Consider the following 18,153-nt stretch of genomic DNA (forward strand, 5'->3'; position numbering starts at 1 on the left):
ATCTGTTTAATTTCTACAAAAAAGTGCTTTGGAATGTGTTTGAGTTTAACATTGAATCGTCATTTAAAATGTTTATTATATTGATTGTGTTATTAATAGTGAAATGTACTGCTATTTGCAATAACGAGCACAGGAAATTACATATTTAGGCTTACTTACTCTTTCAAATACTGATTTTCTGATATTTACAAATGTGATTTGCTGAGATAATTTGACTCCTAGTATGCAAATTATTAAACGGCTTGTGAAGAGCTATATGTTTATCCAAATTATAGAACAGGGTCATTCTGGGGTTAAGAGAGAGACTGTGGGAATTAACTCTTTCTGAACTCGTAACAGTCATATGATTAAGCGATATACAGCATATCTCACCCGGTCCACCTTAAGAGCTCAGTCAGGCAGCCTTTTGCAGGGCGATCAGGGGGAGGCCCTCACAGACACATGCTTAGCGCTTTAAGGCGGACTGGAGCGAATAAAGCTCCGCTTAAAGGCACAAGCACGCTGAAATTACATACAGAATGACTTTTTCTCGCTCTGTTACGTACATAATGATACACAACGTAATTAAAATACATAAAATATGTTATTTTCTATAGCCTATATTTCTTTAATAACATACTCTAATTAAAAATAAAGTATTTTACATTGAAATCACAAGCAGTTGTTTCACAGAGAATATTGAAAATAAACACATGGGCAAATCGCATCTAATTTACCTCTTTTAAAAGTACCAAACAGCCTTTTATAATGAGTTTCAACATATTAATGTATAAGTTTACCAACAGCATATCAATGTACAGCGTAGTAGGTCTGTTCTTTTTGTTCCTGTGAAAATGTTTATAAAATGTCATACATGGCGAGTGCGCGCACCCGTGCAGTGTTGCCATGTCCGCTAATTATAAGCTGACTTTTTTTTTCTTTTCTTTTCTTTTCTTTTTTGATTATAAGTATGCAGCTGGTTGTATTTTTGGACGAATTTCAAATTACATTCACGTTTTTCCTCTGTAGCATGATAAAGTGACTAACCACTAAGTTTACGAAATAGGCCTATCACCAACTCAATAATAATAAATATTCAGCAATCATGTACTTTACATAATTATATTTTGTATATTTGTTTTCTTTATATATATATATATTAAAAAATAAATAAAAAAGCAACACTTGCACTCTCTATTCTATTTCTATTCTAACTCATTTTTCTTTATGTAATAAAAGACCCTCTAACACTAGCATTCCCTTTTTTCTATTCTATCTACTTGTTTTCTTTCTAGTTATTATATAAAAATCCCTTGTATACAGTTTTAGACTAACTGAGACTTGTCACAGCTATTACATAGGCTATTTGTTGATTTTAATCACTTCTGTTGTCCTCATTTGTAAGTCATAAAAGCATCTGCTAAATGACTAAATTTAAAATGTCTATTTGTTCGTGTTTTAATATAATGTGATTTATTAGCTATTGTTGTTGTGGTTGTTCTTTCTGTTTTTCTTTTTACCATTTTGTTACTGATTAATTGATTTATCAATTTCTCAGTTTATTACTGGGCAACATATATGGGTTCCCTATCAATATACCCGTGAATTTCTCCCATTTACCCAACAAACCTGGATTTTAATGATGAGATTTGTTGTCGGGGTTTGGTAGAATCTGGCAACAGTAATGTTATTGTGAAAGTGCTTGCGGCAGCGGTGGAGCCGGAAGGGGGAGCTGCGTCCCCGCCTTCACGCTACAGGACAGCCCGGGGTCCAGCGCTGTCACAGCAGGCCTACTTCCGTCAGCTCTAGCGCAAACATTATTGGTCAAAAATAACATTTTCAGCCATCCAAGCAGCGCGCTTGTGTGTTTTTCAATACGGTAGGACATGTTTGCAACCGGCCGCAGTGGGGTTTAAACAGTTTCATTTATATTTGTAGCAGAATAAGCACGTCACGACATAAATCGCACTTAAATATTGACAAATGTGTTTGAGTGCTGAAATAACGAGATATAGCAAAGTAAACGGACTTTACATGTGCACTGCCAGCTTTAGTGGGGTTTTTGTTTTTTTGAACGGCGTGTTTTGGCGGAAATTACTTTGGCTTTTATTTAAGGTAGCATGGGACGATTAGCACGCGAGCTCACATTAGCTACACAACTGCGCGCGCGTTGCCACATTTACTGCGGGGATAATGACTAATATCGCATAGCGGCGTGTCATAAATGTATTTAGTATCGTAATGCAGGTCCTTACACCTTTTTCTGGGGTTTTGAAGTCTCATTTTACAAAGGTTAGCGAGTTAGCATTGATGCTAGCAAATTTTCGAGGCAAAAGCATTGAGTGGTCCAGTGTTTGATTAACCATAAGCAGAGCTGGCTCATAGTCACACACAATTATAATTATTGCTTATGTGTATTCATTCAAAAATGTAATATTTGATCATTTAGAATGAGGATGGCTTTGTGATTTGTGAGCAACCTCAAAGCAACTCATTTATTTTGCTCGAGGGGGTCCAAAGTACAGCAAGGGTAGAGGCTGTTTCTGTCTGAACAGAGCTCTTCATCATCACCAAATCACATGAAAAACCTTTAGCCTCCAGTTTATACAATTGAATCTAAACTGCAAAAGGATGCATGCAGATTTCATACGTTTATGGGTGGATGGGGTGCTGATGCACTATTAAAAAATGAAATCACATCTGCATAAGCTAATGTAGACATAGCAGTGATGAAAAATATCTTATTACCATTTTTCAGGTTCACTATCCTCAAGTGCATTTAAGCTTTTGGTTATATGTATGTATATGGTTGATTGTATGTTAATAATTTATTTAAACATAAATTACCTGTCATTAATGGAATAATAATGACATTTGTCTATGGACCCTTTTCACAGACTGTAATTACATCTTTACACCGTTATTAACTTTGTAAATATTGCAAGCTTATATATACATATATAATTAATAAAAATATAATCTACATTTATAAAGTTCTTCTTGTTATATTACCTTGACATTACCAAAAATCTGGTTAACGTTGTTGCTTGTTTTTACTGAGTGTAATCACATTTGACATCTGTTTCTCTTCTGACCGTCATAATCAAGCTCTAAATTTTTTTTCTCTCTTATATAAAATCATAACCTATTGTGGATATTTTCTTATGATATCAGAGCAAACGGGAATGCAGAAATTCTATTTGTTGTAGTTTCTGTTCATCAACGATAAGACTTTTGAGGACCACAGAAATGTGAAACGGGTCCATATAACTAATTTTATGCATACGCGTTTAGTTTAAACTTTTAAAGGTCATGAGAAACATGCATTCAGTTTGAGTCAAATTTTGACTGGTATTGTGTTCATGTCATTTGTGTTCAAGGCTCCTGTGCAGGGTGGATTGACCTGTCATGAATGAGCCCATTGAAGGCGGTGCGATCTCGTTCGACGAGTATGTGCGGCAGAAGGCGCGCACTATACCTCAGCACCGCATGAAAGAGTTTCTGGAGTCGCTGGCCTCTAAAGGCCCGGAGGTTCTGCAGGAGTTCAGTCAGCAGACCAGCGGCACCACCACCACTATGGTGTACCAGCAGGGGGCCAACTGCATCTACACGGACAGCACAGAGGTGGCGGGCTCATTGTTGGAGCTGGCATGTCCGGTAGGAAAAGAATCGCTTTTCGATGTCATTTTAGCTGTGATTTAAAAAGCAAAAACTTGTGGTCAGATTTCTGCTTCACCTCTGAACAGGTGCAGGTGACATCTACACAGATCTCCCCCCAGCTGGCTGCAGCTGTGCATCAAGCATCTGAACAGCAGATCCAAGTACAGGTTTGACTCTGAGCAATTATACAACATTTACTGTGGTTGTTGGGTTAAAGGGGTAGTTTGGCCAAAAATGAAAGTTCAGTCAACATTTATTCACCGTCATGTAGTTTCAAAGCTGTACGACTTACTTTCTTCTAAAGAACACAAATGTAGTCATTATTCAGAATGTTGGGAGCAGACAGATTTGGTGACCATTGATGTCCAGTGTGTGGAAGAAAAAAAAAAAACAATTGTCAAAAGATCTTCTATTGTGTTTAACAGAAACAGTAAGGTTTAGAATGACATGACACTTTAGACATTCAACATTTGGGTTTAAGAATTGCATTTTCTGACTTTAAATACTGAGAATGATGAAAAGCTTCAAACTGCCAGGGGCATTTTTATTCCTCTGAAGGGAGTGTACATTTAATCTTTCATATTTTGTTACAGTGTAGATCATGAGTTTCAGGCATGATGGCTGGAGCTACCAATCGTGTTTATTATCCGGTCTGTAGATAAAATGTCTGCTTTGTCTTGTCGATTTAGTATCTGTTCACCATAGAAAAATCAGTAACACTGGAAATATTTCAAAATTAATTTGTCCTGGAACTAGTTGCCCTCATGATTGCTTTGGAGTTGCTTACATTATAAGCATCATATTAGAATTTGTAGGCATCTCAAATGCAGCTTGAATGTAGCACCTTTTCAATGAACTTACTGGCAGTGTCTTGCCAATACTTTTTTAGAATGAAAGAAAATAACATTTACAGTATTTGTATTCTTTAAGAAATATTAAGTTAAATATTTTGTTGCTAAAGAAATAAATACTTATTTAGAATGGATTCTTTAAATTGACCAAAAGTGGCAGTAAAGACATGTATAATGTTAAAAAAAAAACTTTGTATTAAATAAAAACTGTTCATAGTCTTGAAAGTTGTTCAGAATTAATGTTCTTAAAGAATCTTGGGGAAAACAAACAAACATTGATGTGTTAGACCTAGCCCCGGACGCCAGATCAGCAAAATTGTCTACCAAAAATCTGTGACCAGCAAGTCTTGTCTGGTACCCAAAACTGTAATAACAGTCTTCTATCAACTAAGAAGAATAATATAATAATATAGAATAAATAATAGAATGACTGATCAGTGAATAAATCAATGAAATGAGTGTAGAAATGGTTAAACTAATTATAAATAATTGATTAAATAGAATAATACAATGATTAAACAATTACGAATGAATGAATGAAAAATAGATTAATATAAAAGAAAGTAAAACACAACATAAATGTATGATTGCTCTCTTGAAGCGATACACACTGTTTGCATTTGAGGACTCTTTCAGATGATAAATGTTAGTTGAACACTAAATCATATTAGATTTTTTCCCCCAAATGTTCCATAAACTCCAACCTGTGAATTTTAAATATTCATAAACACACTTTTGCAGGAAAATTATAACATACATGGCAACACAAGATTGAGACCTTATTCCAGATTAGCAGGACGTGCTTTTTATTGAGCCCTGATCTAAATACCTCTCCATCTCTTTATTGGCAGGTGCAGATCCAGGGGGAGCAGGGTCAGACAGTTGGTCAGGTACTTCAGGTGGCCTCTCCCACCCAACAGCAGCTACAAGGAGTTACCACTACACAGCTGGTACAACAGGGAGAACTCACAGAGGAACAACAGCAACAGGTAATGGACACCAATGCATGATCGGCCTTTTCATTTATGTATTTTAGATTCTTATAGTAATGTGTATTTGACTCACAGCTCCAAGCCCAACTGGTGGCAGCGGTTGCTGGAGGTCAGCAGATTCAGATCCAGACTGTGGAGGCTCTGTCCCCTCCTCAACAGCAAGGCTCCCCCAGGGAGGCAGAGCGGCGACATGGAGGCTCACCCGCTGTCCTCCAGCCTGCAAAGAAACGCAAGGTGGATGTCCCGACAGTTGTGTCCTACTCACTTCCTCAAGGACAGCAGCTGGCTACTGTATTGGCCATCCCACAGGGCCAACAGCAGGGCTACTTGTCACTCCGACCAGACCTGCTGACCGTTGATAGCACTCATCTTTACAGCACCACTGGTACCATCACAGGCCCAGCTGGTGAGACCTGGACCATACCTGTGTACTCTGCCCCACAGCAGCAAGGTGTGGCCCACATCGCCATCCCTCAGGAGGCCTACAGCACCATGCAGGTACAGACCTCGGCTACCGATAAAGACAAGGACAAGATGGTAATTGGTGCATCTCAGGCTGCCATTCCAGTGTCTGGCACAGGAATGACCACTCAGGAGGAGGTTGTACATTCGCTGTTCCCAGCGCAGTTTATGAATGGAAACATTCACATCCCTGTAGCAGTGCAGACCTTAGGGGGCGCTTACTCTGGGACGACGCAGGCCTTGCACATATGGGATCCGCAGCAACAGCAGCAACACATACAGGATGGAGAGGCTCAGGAACAACAGCTCCACTTGCAGGTGAACACATTCTGCATGCTTAAAGGGATAGTTCACCCAAAAATGAAAATTATGTCATTTCATGTGTATAGGTAGTATTTATAAAGCTTTAGCTTTTAGTTTTGGATCTGTTTTTAGTTGTTTTAATACTACAAATTGATTGCTTCTGTTGTCCTCGTAAGTCGCTTTGGATAAAAGCGTCTGCTAAATGACTAAATAATAATAATAATTTACTCACCCTCAAGTAGTTCCAAACCTGTATGAATGTCTTTGTTCTGCTGAACACAAAGGAAGATATTCTGTAGAATGTGGGAAACAGAGCAATTCTGAGGCACCATTTTTTTTTCTACTATGGAAGTCAAGTAAGTGGTGCCCCAAAACAGCCTTGTTACAAACTTTCGTCAAAATATTTTCGTTTGTGTTCGGCAGAACAAAGCAATTCAGACAGGTTTGGAACTACTTGAGGGTGAGTAAATGATGACATAATTAAAATTTTTGGGTGAACTATCCCTTTAAGTATTCATAACCCCCAGGCTGTCTCGAGTCTTTTTGCATTTCTTCAGGGTGTGATGCACAGTTAACTGTGAAGGCTCACTTATGCATATCAAAAAAAATGTGGCAATGATGGTGTTCTGTGTTTTCAGACGGAGGCAGAACCACAGGTGGAACCTCCTCCAGAGTTGATCCTCCCCAACACGCTGAAGCCTGAGGAAGGGCTGGAAGTGTGGAGGCTGTGGGTTCAGCGCAAAAATGCTGAGCTGGACAAGAATGAACAAAATAAGCTGGCACCTATAGGACGTGAGCTAACGTTTTCATCGCTACCTCTCTTTATACCGCAGCTGAATTTAGGATTGTTACTAGATTAAAATTTTAGTAGGTGATAGTAATATAAGTGAAATATTATGATTCTTTATTCCATATTTGACAGCTTTGGAACACATGCAGTGATTTAATGCAATATTTAAAGGGGACCTCTTATGCCCCTTTCACAAGATGTAAAGTCTTAGATGTCCCTAGAATGTGTCTGTGAAGCTTTAGCTCAAAATACCCCACAGATCATTTATCATTCCATACTGAAAAAGACAATTTTTTAACGGGAAGCAAAAACATGCTCTTTTTTTGTATGCATCTTTAAATGCAAATGAGCTGCTGCTTCCCACCCACTTTTCCAAAACAGGGCTGTGCTTTTACAGCTCCTGCCTCGCATACTCTGCTAATACAAAACATCTGTTTGGTCATGATTATCATATCTGTCATGTTCACGTTCTTTGACATCATATAAGCTTATTATTTGCACGCGTTTTAAAGTCGTATAAGTTTAAACTTCTGATATATGGTTTTCTGAGCACAGTTGCATAGAAAGCTGGCTGGCAGATGGTGTCACGCGAGTCCCCTTTCACATCTTATTGCGTTTAAACTGTCAAAAACACATGAACACACTATATTTTCAGTCACAATAGGGTGGTTGTGTATACACATTGCTGACGCATAATTGTTAAAAAACAATACAAAAGTGAATTTTGCATAATAGAGCCAATTTAACATATCGCTATAAACAAATCAATTTCCTTAATCCATTTCGTAATCGTGCACACACGCCTGTAAGCATTAAAGCAGCTACCAATCAGCACTCAATTATAATAAAACAGAAGTTATAGTAGTAATAATATTTCACAATTTTACTGTTTTAATGTATTTTTGATCAAATAAATGCAGCCTTTGGGGAGAAAAGGAGACGTTTTCTTTCAAAAACACAAAACTTCCCGCCCCAAAACTTTCTAACACTAGTGTATATGGTTTATTTCTTTTGGAAAATTGTTTACATTTTTCAGTTTATTTAGGTTTTAAAAGGTCCCTTTACCATATATAATGCATGGTCAAAACTGTGAACTGTTTCTATTAAGCATTTAGCTATGTTTATTTGCAGCAAGATGAATGTCTGTGTCTGCAGGTCGACAGCCGCTGCGCTTCCAGGATGATCTTGTATCAAGTTCAGTGGGCGAGCTGAACTTGGCTCTGTCTTTGATGACCCAAGAGGCTCGTGGGCTGGAGGGGGAGCCATTTGAACCTGATTCACTATATTATGTATTTTTATGTATACAGAAAGTATGTCTTAATTCTTCATATTTTTGTTTCTGCTGATTATGTTGGATCATTAGTTTGCATAAGCTGATTTCCTTTTTTTGTTTTGTACAGTACATGTTTGAGAATGGCAGAGTAGACGACATCTTCTCTGATCAGTACTACAGCCGGTTTTGTCAGTGTTTACACAAAATTCTTGAAGAGTGGAGGCCCAGTGTTCACCCTCTTGGTAAGATGTTTGTGTGTTTTTAAATTATGTCCTTTTAAGTTTTGTAAAATTTATGTTAATTGCCTTTGCATTTGCCAGGCTACATTATCCCAAGTCATGTGACAGAGGAGATGCTCTGGGAGTGCAAGCAGCTGGGAGCTCATTCTCCATCCACTCTACTTACTACACTGATGTACTTCAACACCAAGTGAGTCTCCTTCTCTTCAAAGATGATGGCAGTGAGTGCTCAGGGGTTATAATGTTATCTCTGCACAGGTACTTCCACTTGACCACAGTGGAGCAGCATATGAAAGTGGCCTTCTCCAAAGTGCTCAGACACACCAAAAAGAATCCCACCAACCCTAAAGACAAGAGCACCAGCATCCGCTACCTGAAAGGAGTTGGGCCACACCATGTTGGACAGAAAGGTTAGGAGGCAGCCACAAAATAAGGCTGGATGTTTTCAAATGTTACAAGATAAATATAAATTTTACCCTTGTGTATAGTGTAAAAAAACCTTTCAAAAGTTTGAGGTCAGTAAAGTTTTGTTACTCACCAAGGCAGCATTTATTGGGGGGGCAAAAAAGGTAAAAATGGCAATAATTTTAAATAATATTATACATTAAAGATAACTCTTTTCTATTTTGATGTACATTAAAAAGTAATTTATTATTAATTTTCAGTGGCCATCACTCTGGTTTTCAGCGTCACATGATCCTTCAGAAATCATTCTGATATACTGTTTGTATGTTCCAGAAACAATTATTATCAGTGTTGAAAAACGTTTAGTTCCTTGATGTTGAAATATTTCCAAAGTTAGACCGTTATCAGTGATCAACCAATATGGGATTTCAGCCAATTCAATAGCTATATCTATAGTAACCGGATGTAATACTCAAAATTTGACAATATTTCTAGCAAATGAGACACTAAATTGCATATTCAATTAAATTACAAAATGTTTGTCAAACAAACAAAAATGTCAGTCCTGGCCATGGAGACTTCTACAGTGAATAATAATAGTCAGTAATAGTTTTTGTGTGTGTGTGATCTATAATTGTAATTTTGACATGAACAAATGAATGGAAGAGTTATAGAAAGTCACAAGTTCATTGGCCAAAAACTGTGGGAAGTCATAAATCACATCTATTATTGTTTTAGTGACAGATGACATGTACGCAGAGCAGGCAGAGGACCCAGAGAACCCCCTGCGTTGTCCTATCAAGCTCTATGACTTTTACCTCTTCAAATGGTGAGCTACTGATTTGATCATATGCTAATGCAATAGCTGACGCAATCGTTTTTTAATTATCAATAAAATTTACTTTTCTGTATCTTCATTTTTTTTTTTTGTCTGTCCTCAGCCCTCAGACTGCAAAGGGTCGTAATGACACATATTACCTGACGCCTGAGCCTGTTGTGGCACCCAACAGCCCTATTTGGTACTCCACTCAGCCAATCACGAGCGAGCAGCTGGAGCACATGCTAACACGCATCATGATGGTGCGGGAAATCCAGGAGATAATCTCCATCGCGCAGGCCAACGTACACTGAGAAAAGACAAGGGCAAGTGAAAGAAAGCAAGATGGAATAAGAGAGAGGCTTTCTCCAGCGCTCCATCGTGCCATCATCCTCTCCTTTCTCAAGAGACTGAATCAAATAGCCTCTGCAGCGTCTCCTTATATTTCACCCATGATTAAAAGGGGAGCGAAGAGGTTCAAGAGGGGTTTTCAGTGAACTGGACATACATATAAGCCTTTTTTTTTTTTTTTTAGATACAGGAACTATTTCTGTTTGTTCCTCTAATGACCATTGAAACGTATTTGCCCAGATCCCTTGATGTGTGCAGTTTATCTTTCTGCCATGTATGTTACGCTCCATCCTTCTTCCCACTGTCCTCTCTGTTTTATTTTCTAAGTGCAGAACTGCAAGGATCTGGTGGTTTTTAAGACTGCATACTAAACTTAAGTGATTATTGGCAGTGGACTGGAACACCATGTGATGGTCAGGCATAAACACATTTAAAAACATGGCTTCATCCACCTGTAACACCTAACACAACCCCCGCTCACCCCCCGGAGCTTGCAGTAGCAGAGTTCACGTACCTGAGGAGTGTATTATACATGAAGACTTTTTGGTTCTGTTTTTATTATTTTTTTTTTTTATATATACATGCATCTATGGTAACCTGATATGTATTGATATTATAGTGGTGCTGGAGAATTGAAGCCTGTGTTTTCAAACATGCCTTTTTGTACAGTGAATTACCTGTATGTGTCGTCTTTGACCCTTTCTGCAATCCCTCGTCAGTTCTGTCACAAAACTATTACATGCATTATTGAATTGAATGCAACAATTCACTAAAGAAATTTACACAAGGAATATGCTGGTATTAAAATTCTAGCTAATGAGAATTTTTGTTATTAAAATGCTATACTCATCCCCCCCCCCCTAAATAGAATAAAGGTTCAGCCAGGGGGCTTCAGCAAACCTCCAAGTGATTAATTTAAAAGGACAACACATGCATTAAATCACTTAAAGATATTTCTTATCTTATTTTGTCCCCTCAAAAACAGTTTGTTTTTCTTAGAAGAACCTGGATTCCCACTATCCAAAACCCTGAAGCCAGATTTTTTTAAAGTACTATTTCTAGACCTGTTTTTAACTGTTAGAAATTGAGACAAAATTCTTAAGTTTTATGCAGAAAATCAAATGTGTATGCACAATTAAATATACATCAACCAACAGTAATTATTTAAAAATCTAATGTTGGCTGATAAATTATATGGTACATGTATATTGTGGATCCCTAATTTACAGGTGAAGCGGAGATATAATTTTTCTTCATAAAACACTTTCAGTGGTATTTTATTACAAAGTCTGGACAAAAAAACATTCAGAATACACAATGTAATATCCGTGACCTTTTCTACAGTCAAAGTCAAATCCACCCCACTTCATCCTCTCAATACAAATGTAATACTTTCGCTAGCTGTGATCCATCTCATTCTTTTCCCGGTAGTGGGATCTGTAGTCTCTTTAAGGTGTTGGTGAAGTATTTAGGGAGGGCACAGGACACTGTGATGTCACTGTGACCTTTGACCCCTGGTAGGATGATCCTTCGGGAGTGCAGGTGAAGAGGGAGGTATCGTGTTTTACTCTGCACCAGGCCCAGCCGTCGCAGTATGCCCTCTGGCAGTTTCTGTAATCCGAAATGTGAGACCCACGTGTGGTCAATCTTCAAACGTGAGTCATGTCTCAAGAAAACACTACACCACCTCTTGATTATTCATTATTAACACAACACTTGCTATATTCATGGATTAAGTAAATACTGTAGTAAAACTGGACCTAGTCTTGAATAGGTTGTGTATCTAAATTCTGGGTTAAGCAAGTGTTCATTAAAAATACTTCTAATCTGGAAATACAATATTGTTTAAAGGCTTGGGGTCCGTAAGTTTTTTGGGGGGGTTTTTTGGAAGAGATACATTAAATTGATCAAAAGATTTTTCTATTTCAAATTAATTCTGTTCTTTTGAACATTCTATTTATATAAGCATCATGAAAAAAAGGATTAAGCAGCACAACTGTTTTCAACACTGATAATAATATTAAATGTTTCTTGGAACAGCAAACCAGCATATTAGAATGATTTCTGAAGGATCATGTGACCCTGAAGACTAGAGCAATGATGCTGAAAATTCTGCTTTGCCATGACAGGAATAAAATTACATTTTAAAATATATTAAAAGAGAAAACAGTTGTCTTAGACTGCAATGATGTTTCACAATACTGTTTTTTTTTTTTCTTTTTTTTAATCAAATAATGCAGCCTTGGTGAGAATAAGAGACTTCTTTCGAAAACATAACAAAAAATCTTTTGAATGGCAGCATAGGTTCATATTTCAAGGAACCTACGCTACAACACTTGTATTTATTATACCTGTGGTGCTAGTTTATTCCAGTGAGCATATTTGTGGTCTCCAAGAATGGGGCAGGTCAAAGCAAGAGCCATGTGCACTCGAAGTTGGTTTTTCACACCTAAAACACAAATTGGTTCTGGTCATCACATGCTTGAATGTCTTCTTTTACATAAATCAAAACACAATGTTACATTACATATGGGTAAACCTAGCAACATTTACAATAATTAGAGAATATAGTCCACAGTCAGGACTGGAGTCAAGCACGGTTTTCACATCTCATGGTCAGTCAATACCTGTGACAGGCTGCAGTTCCACCAAGCTGCAGCCACTGGTGCTGTCCAGAACCCGATACTGCGTGACTGCACTGTGTGCCTGTCGATGAGCTCTTACCCTGGTCACTCCATCTCCCTCCTCACTCACTTTGAACAATGGGCTCAGACCCATCTGAGCAGAATAAACATACATACTTTAATCCTAGTAAAGTAAGAAAACTGATCCTATTCTTAAAAATCTGTTTTCTAAATGCATTATATACTTATCGTATTGTGAACAATTCATGCTCACCAATGGATCCTCTGCAGTGAATGGGTGCCGTCAGAATGTGTTTGTGAGGTGTTTTAACGTAAAACTGATGCCTCTGGTCAAAAGTCTATGATCCACAATAATGTTTCCTCCAGGAAAATAGTCCATTCTCTGTTGTCCTTTCACATGGAAATCAATATTTGTTTAGAGTTGTTTTGGACTGTTTTCACTTGCAAATAGTGTTTGATCTGTGCCTATTTCTCTCCCGAGTCATGAGACAACTTTTTCAATGGAGAAAACAATATGAAGGACTTGTTTGAAGTTAAAAGCATCTCGATCGATTTCTTTCTTACAAACACGCAGCTTTTCACTTTACAAGATGTTAAGTGATGGACGGGAGCATTGTGGACTACTGTGATGTTTTTATCAGCTGTTTGGACTCATTCTGATGGCACCCATTCACTGAAGAGGATCCACTGGTGAGCAAGCAATGTAATGCATAGATACATTTCTCCAAATCTGTTGAACGATGAAGAAACAAACTCATTTACATCTTGGATGGCCTGAGGGTGAGTATTTTAATAAAAATGGTCTTCTACGGTTTTTAAAAACAGGTTAGAATAAGAGATGGTATAATATGTTACCTTAAAATGCGGCTGAGGTCCCGTGACCTCCTTCTCTATAATGGGAATATCAATCACTCCCTCGGATGGAACGGGCACACCTACAGTGACTGCCCTGAACAAAACAAATGGGATTATGTTTAAGTTATTGTATGCTGCTGCAAGAGAATGTTATCAATAAGCAAAAAAATATGTTGCACTAGACAACTTAATGAGATGCCATGCCACAAATAATAGAATAGAATAGAATATACTTTATTGTCCCGTTTCTGGGTAATTCATCTTGGACAACCATGACTTGGCCAGTACATCACATTATAACACAAATTACACCATTACAAATTACCCTTTCAAAACCAATTGCATCCAACTGAAAAGAAGTTTGAAGTTTAACTTACAAGTATTTTCTTTCCATTTTGTGTGATCTGATGAGTGTTTGGACATGTTCAGCAGCTTCCTCTGTTTTAGCCAGGATCAAAACTCCAGTATTTTCTTTTTCCAGGCTATGGCAAAGGTGCAACTGTGCTCCTGCCTGCATGCCATCAGTTATCTTTGCTAACAAAGGCAGACATTCTACTATACTGTTTCTGATGCCACCTACATCTATGAGAACGGAACAAGGAAATTAAGAAGTACGTTAGTCTATCCAAAGACCCGTCTTATGCAATCATGTAAGACTCATACCCCAGTTTCACAGACAAGGCTTAAGCCTAGTCCCAGACTAAAGTCTGAGCTGTTCTAACAAAGAAACTTTCACTGATTGATCTTAAAATATATCAGTGCATATGTTTTGTCTCAAGATGCACACCAGTAATGTTTCTTTCTAAGGCATGTTAATAAAAATTACTTAAATTTCCTAATTGAACAATTGCCTAATCCTGGCTTAGTCTAAACCCTGTCTGTGAAACCGGGCCCCAGGATCAGGTATGTACAGGTGCATCTCAATAAATTAGAATGTCGTGGAAAAGTTCATTTATTTCAGTAATTCAACTCAAATTGTGAAACTCGTGTATTAAATAAATTCAATGCACACAGACTGAAGTAGCTTTTGCAAGTCTTTGGTCCTTTTAATTGTGATGATTTCAACAAATTAGAATACTTCATAAAACCTTCAGGTCATCTGCATTGTTGGGTCTGGTGTCTCTCATCTTCCTCTTGACAATACCCCATAGATTCTCTATGGGGTTCAGGTCAGGTGAGTTTGCTGGCCAATCAAACACAGTAACACCATGGTCATTGAACCAGCTTTTGGTACCTTTGACCGTGTTGGCAGGTGCCAAGTCCTGCTGGAAAATGAAACGAGCATCTCCATAAAGCTTGTCAGCAGAAGGAAGCATGAAGCGCTCTAAAATTTCCTGGTAGATGGCTGTGTTGACTCTGGACTTCAGAAAACACAGTGGACCAACACCAGCAGATGACATGGCAGCCCAAATCATCACTTACTGTGGAAACTTCACACTGGACTTCAAGCAGCTTGGATTCTGTGCCTCTCCACTCTTCCTCCAGACTCTGGGACCTTGATTTCCAAATGAAATGCAAAATTTACTTTCATCTGAAAAGAGGACTTTGGACCACTGAGCAACAGTCCAGTTCTTTTTCTCTTTAACCCAGGTAAGACGCTTCTGACGTTGTCTCTGGTTCAGAAGTGGCTTGGTAGCCCTTTTCCAGAAAACGTCGGAGCGTGGTGACTATTGATGCACTGACTCCAGCTTCAGTCCACTCCTTATGAAGCTCTCCCAAGTGTTTGAATCAGCTTTGCTTGACAGTATTCTCAAGCTTGCGGTCATCCCTGTTGCTTGTGCACCTTTTCCTACCCAATTTCTTCCTTCCAGTCAACTTTGCATTTAATATGCTTTGATACAGCTCTCTGTAAACAGCCACTCCTTTCAGTAATGACCCTCTGTGACTTACCCTCTTTGTGGAGGGCGTTGATGTTCGTCTTCTGGATCATTGCCAAGTCAGCAGTCTTCTCCATTATTGTGGTTTCAAAGAACAAGAGATACCTGGAATTTATACTGCAGGGATGGTCATTAATTGAAACTCAAATGTAAATATTCTAATATTTTGAGATACTGATTTTTGACTTTCATGAGCTGTAAGCTCTAATCATCAGAATTAAAACAAAAAACTTTTGAAATGTTTTACTTTACATGTAATGAATCTAAAATATATTAAAGTTTCACTTTTTGAAATAAGTTACAAGAAAAAATTTACTTTTTCATGACATTCTAATTTATTGAGATGCACCTGTACTTAAATGGACTTAACCCTCAGTGGTCTTCAGAAAAATGTTACATTTAGATTTTTTTAAATACATATTTTACTTTATCGGAATGGTATGAAACTTGTAGATTTTTGTTGTATTTAATGTATAAACCTAATCAACAAAAAATACTCACTATGCAGAGGCACACCATATGGTTTATTTATGGCGATTATGTTTTGGTCTTGATAGAGGATGCCCCTGTAAAGAGCTTTTACGAGCACACTGGGATGAACAGATTGTAGTTGCTGAGAGAATTGTTTGAGTTCGTTTACTCTGTTTTGAAGAGGTGACACCGGAACCTTTGGAGAGGAACGAAAGAAGACGGAATCCAAATGGTTGCACATAAAGACACTACTCAAAACGCACTATACATGCATAAACAAACGTAGCTAACCTCATTTTTGTCATTTGTTTGTTTTTCCTTTTCACTCCGGAGTCTGTTCGCGATATCTGCTGCTTTGAGTCCTGCTTTCCCGTTAGAAGCGACGGTCTCAGTCTTTGAAGCTGTGGCATATGCTCTCATTAGCATCGTAAATGTCACCTCACGTGCAGAGCGCATTTTCACAGATCAATAGTTCAAAGACAACTCTCTTTCCTCAAATCTAAGCCTCTATATCTGACATTACTCACTGGCGTATATGTACGATTAAAAAGCTAGCATCACAGGAAAAATTGAGTAACCCAAACCAAGAAGACATTAAACACGTAAAATGAGCAGCTGAGCAAGATAAGCTGTAGCTACTACTACTAGTGAATGAACACCATTTCAAAATAAAAGTCATTGTTCACTTCTTTAGCCAAATCAGACCAATAGATCGAATTACACTTGTCACGCTGTACTTTTTGATTTATTAATTGATTCATTTTCAATTCATGAATCATCCCTTATATCAATTTGTTAAAAAAGAGTTATGACCTACCTCAAGAGGTACGTTATTTTGGACGAACTTAAAATGTATGGATATCATTGAGATAAAATATTAAACAATCTGCAAACAAATTTAGCTTTTGAGCTATTTGAGCTTTTTCTTTTGACCAAAATAGGCCATTTTCGTGGATGGCATAAGTGAAATCCAAAATAAAAGGCACTGGGCAGAGTGATATTTTACATATCTTCAATATAAAAATACAAAACAGAAAAAAAAAGTTCACATATTTTATTCATAGAATGTTTTGATTCACGAAATTCACGAAAAGAGTCGTTTGTTAGAGAATCAGACTGTGTACGTATCTTATTCACTAAAAAGATCCATCACGAGAGTCAGCTCTAGTAAAGACTTTAGATAGACTTGGACTTAGTTGTCAGTAAATAGTTTGATCAACAGGGTTGCAGTCTTACCAAATGTAGCCTATATACGAACAACAGCAATTTTTTTGTTATCATTCATGCTTTCTTAAAGGGGTCTGAGAAAACAGAGGGTGCTTTCCTCCTAAATATTGTCTAGAAATGCATACGGACAAGTCTGTAGTACTATATGTCATATTTAAAAAAATAAGTGTTGTGAAGAAGAAAGAGAATCTAAGTGCTGAGCGTGTGTGTATCTTTGAAGGGAGGGCCGGCCGTGAATAATGAATAATGACTGGGTTTGTGCTCACAGCTGAGTGAATTAAACATGAAGCCAGCACTAGAAAACTCAAAGGTATGTTCTCTCTCTTTCTGTCTTTATACAGATACATAATATCAAATTTAAACCTTTTTGTCTGTTATATGCTCTAATCAAATAAAAAGCCCTCAAACACTTTTTAGAAACACAATAATTTCCTTGAAACAAATCTCATAAACCTCATGCAAAATCTCAAGTGTGGTCAAGAGAGTGAGTTTACAGTTTGAAATGGTCTTTTGATAGCTGGTTAGGCTGTCTAATTGAACTGCCTGTCATGTTGGTTGGGGGTCAGCAGCCGCCTGCATGGTATCTCATGACAGCCTGGTGGAATTTGAGCTCCCACAGGCCACTGCTTTATATGCTCCTATCAGGTCCTTGATGTTTGTGAGTGATAATGTGCCATTTCTTTTCACAAATGGAGCATGGCATAACTGTTTGTAGAAGAGCGGAGACAGACATAATGTCCTTCCTTTTTATTCTACACTACAGCTTCATCATTCAGCTCATCACAGATATCAGATGTTGTCATCCACTTTATACCCCATAAGGGCCACCAGTGATGGATGAATAATACTAGATAAGTGGTGTGCTGGAACCCATCCCTTGACAGGTGTAATATTAGGCTACACATCTTCCTCAGTTCCGCAGGTCAAGTTTCAAACAGGATTCCCCTGGTAAGATG

The 18,153-nt window shown here is 37.9% G+C and overlaps 2 protein-coding genes across 4 annotated transcripts; one reads left to right on the forward strand and one right to left on the reverse strand.

Moving 5' to 3' along the window:
* The first annotated feature begins 1,630 nt into the window (after nt 1-1,630).
* On the forward strand, nt 1,631-11,520 carry LOC306854890 (transcriptional regulator QRICH1-like). Of its 3 annotated transcripts, none has more exons than XM_079393188.1 (12): nt 1,631-1,858; nt 3,360-3,636; nt 3,726-3,806; nt 5,342-5,479; nt 5,558-6,262; nt 6,886-7,039; nt 8,193-8,347; nt 8,438-8,552; nt 8,631-8,739; nt 8,808-8,959; nt 9,693-9,783; nt 9,896-11,520. In XM_079393188.1, the coding sequence occupies exons 2-12, from the start codon at nt 3,388-3,390 to the stop codon at nt 10,083-10,085; spliced, it is 2,139 nt and encodes a 712-aa protein (XP_079249314.1). In that variant the 5' UTR covers nt 1,631-1,858; nt 3,360-3,387; the 3' UTR covers nt 10,086-11,520. The 3 variants fall into 3 exon arrangements, with proteins under 3 accessions (XP_079249314.1, XP_079249316.1, XP_079249315.1); XM_079393190.1 differs by having other exon boundaries at nt 1,729-1,858; nt 3,726-3,800; XM_079393189.1 differs by having other exon boundaries at nt 1,856-2,271.
* On the reverse strand, nt 11,377-16,635 carry rpusd4 (RNA pseudouridine synthase D4). Its single transcript, XM_079393191.1, has 7 exons — nt 16,262-16,635; nt 16,001-16,166; nt 14,000-14,204; nt 13,623-13,716; nt 12,750-12,900; nt 12,474-12,571; nt 11,377-11,733 (listed from the first exon to the last, which is right to left on the reverse strand). The coding sequence occupies exons 1-7, from the start codon at nt 16,424-16,426 to the stop codon at nt 11,536-11,538; spliced, it is 1,077 nt and encodes a 358-aa protein (XP_079249317.1). The 5' UTR covers nt 16,427-16,635; the 3' UTR covers nt 11,377-11,535.
* Nucleotides 16,636-18,153: the final 1,518 nt, after the last annotated feature.

The sequence above is a fragment of the Barbus barbus genome (genome assembly GCF_936440315.1).
Source record: "Barbus barbus genome assembly, chromosome: 35".
NCBI lineage: Eukaryota > Metazoa > Chordata > Actinopteri > Cypriniformes > Cyprinidae > Barbus > Barbus barbus.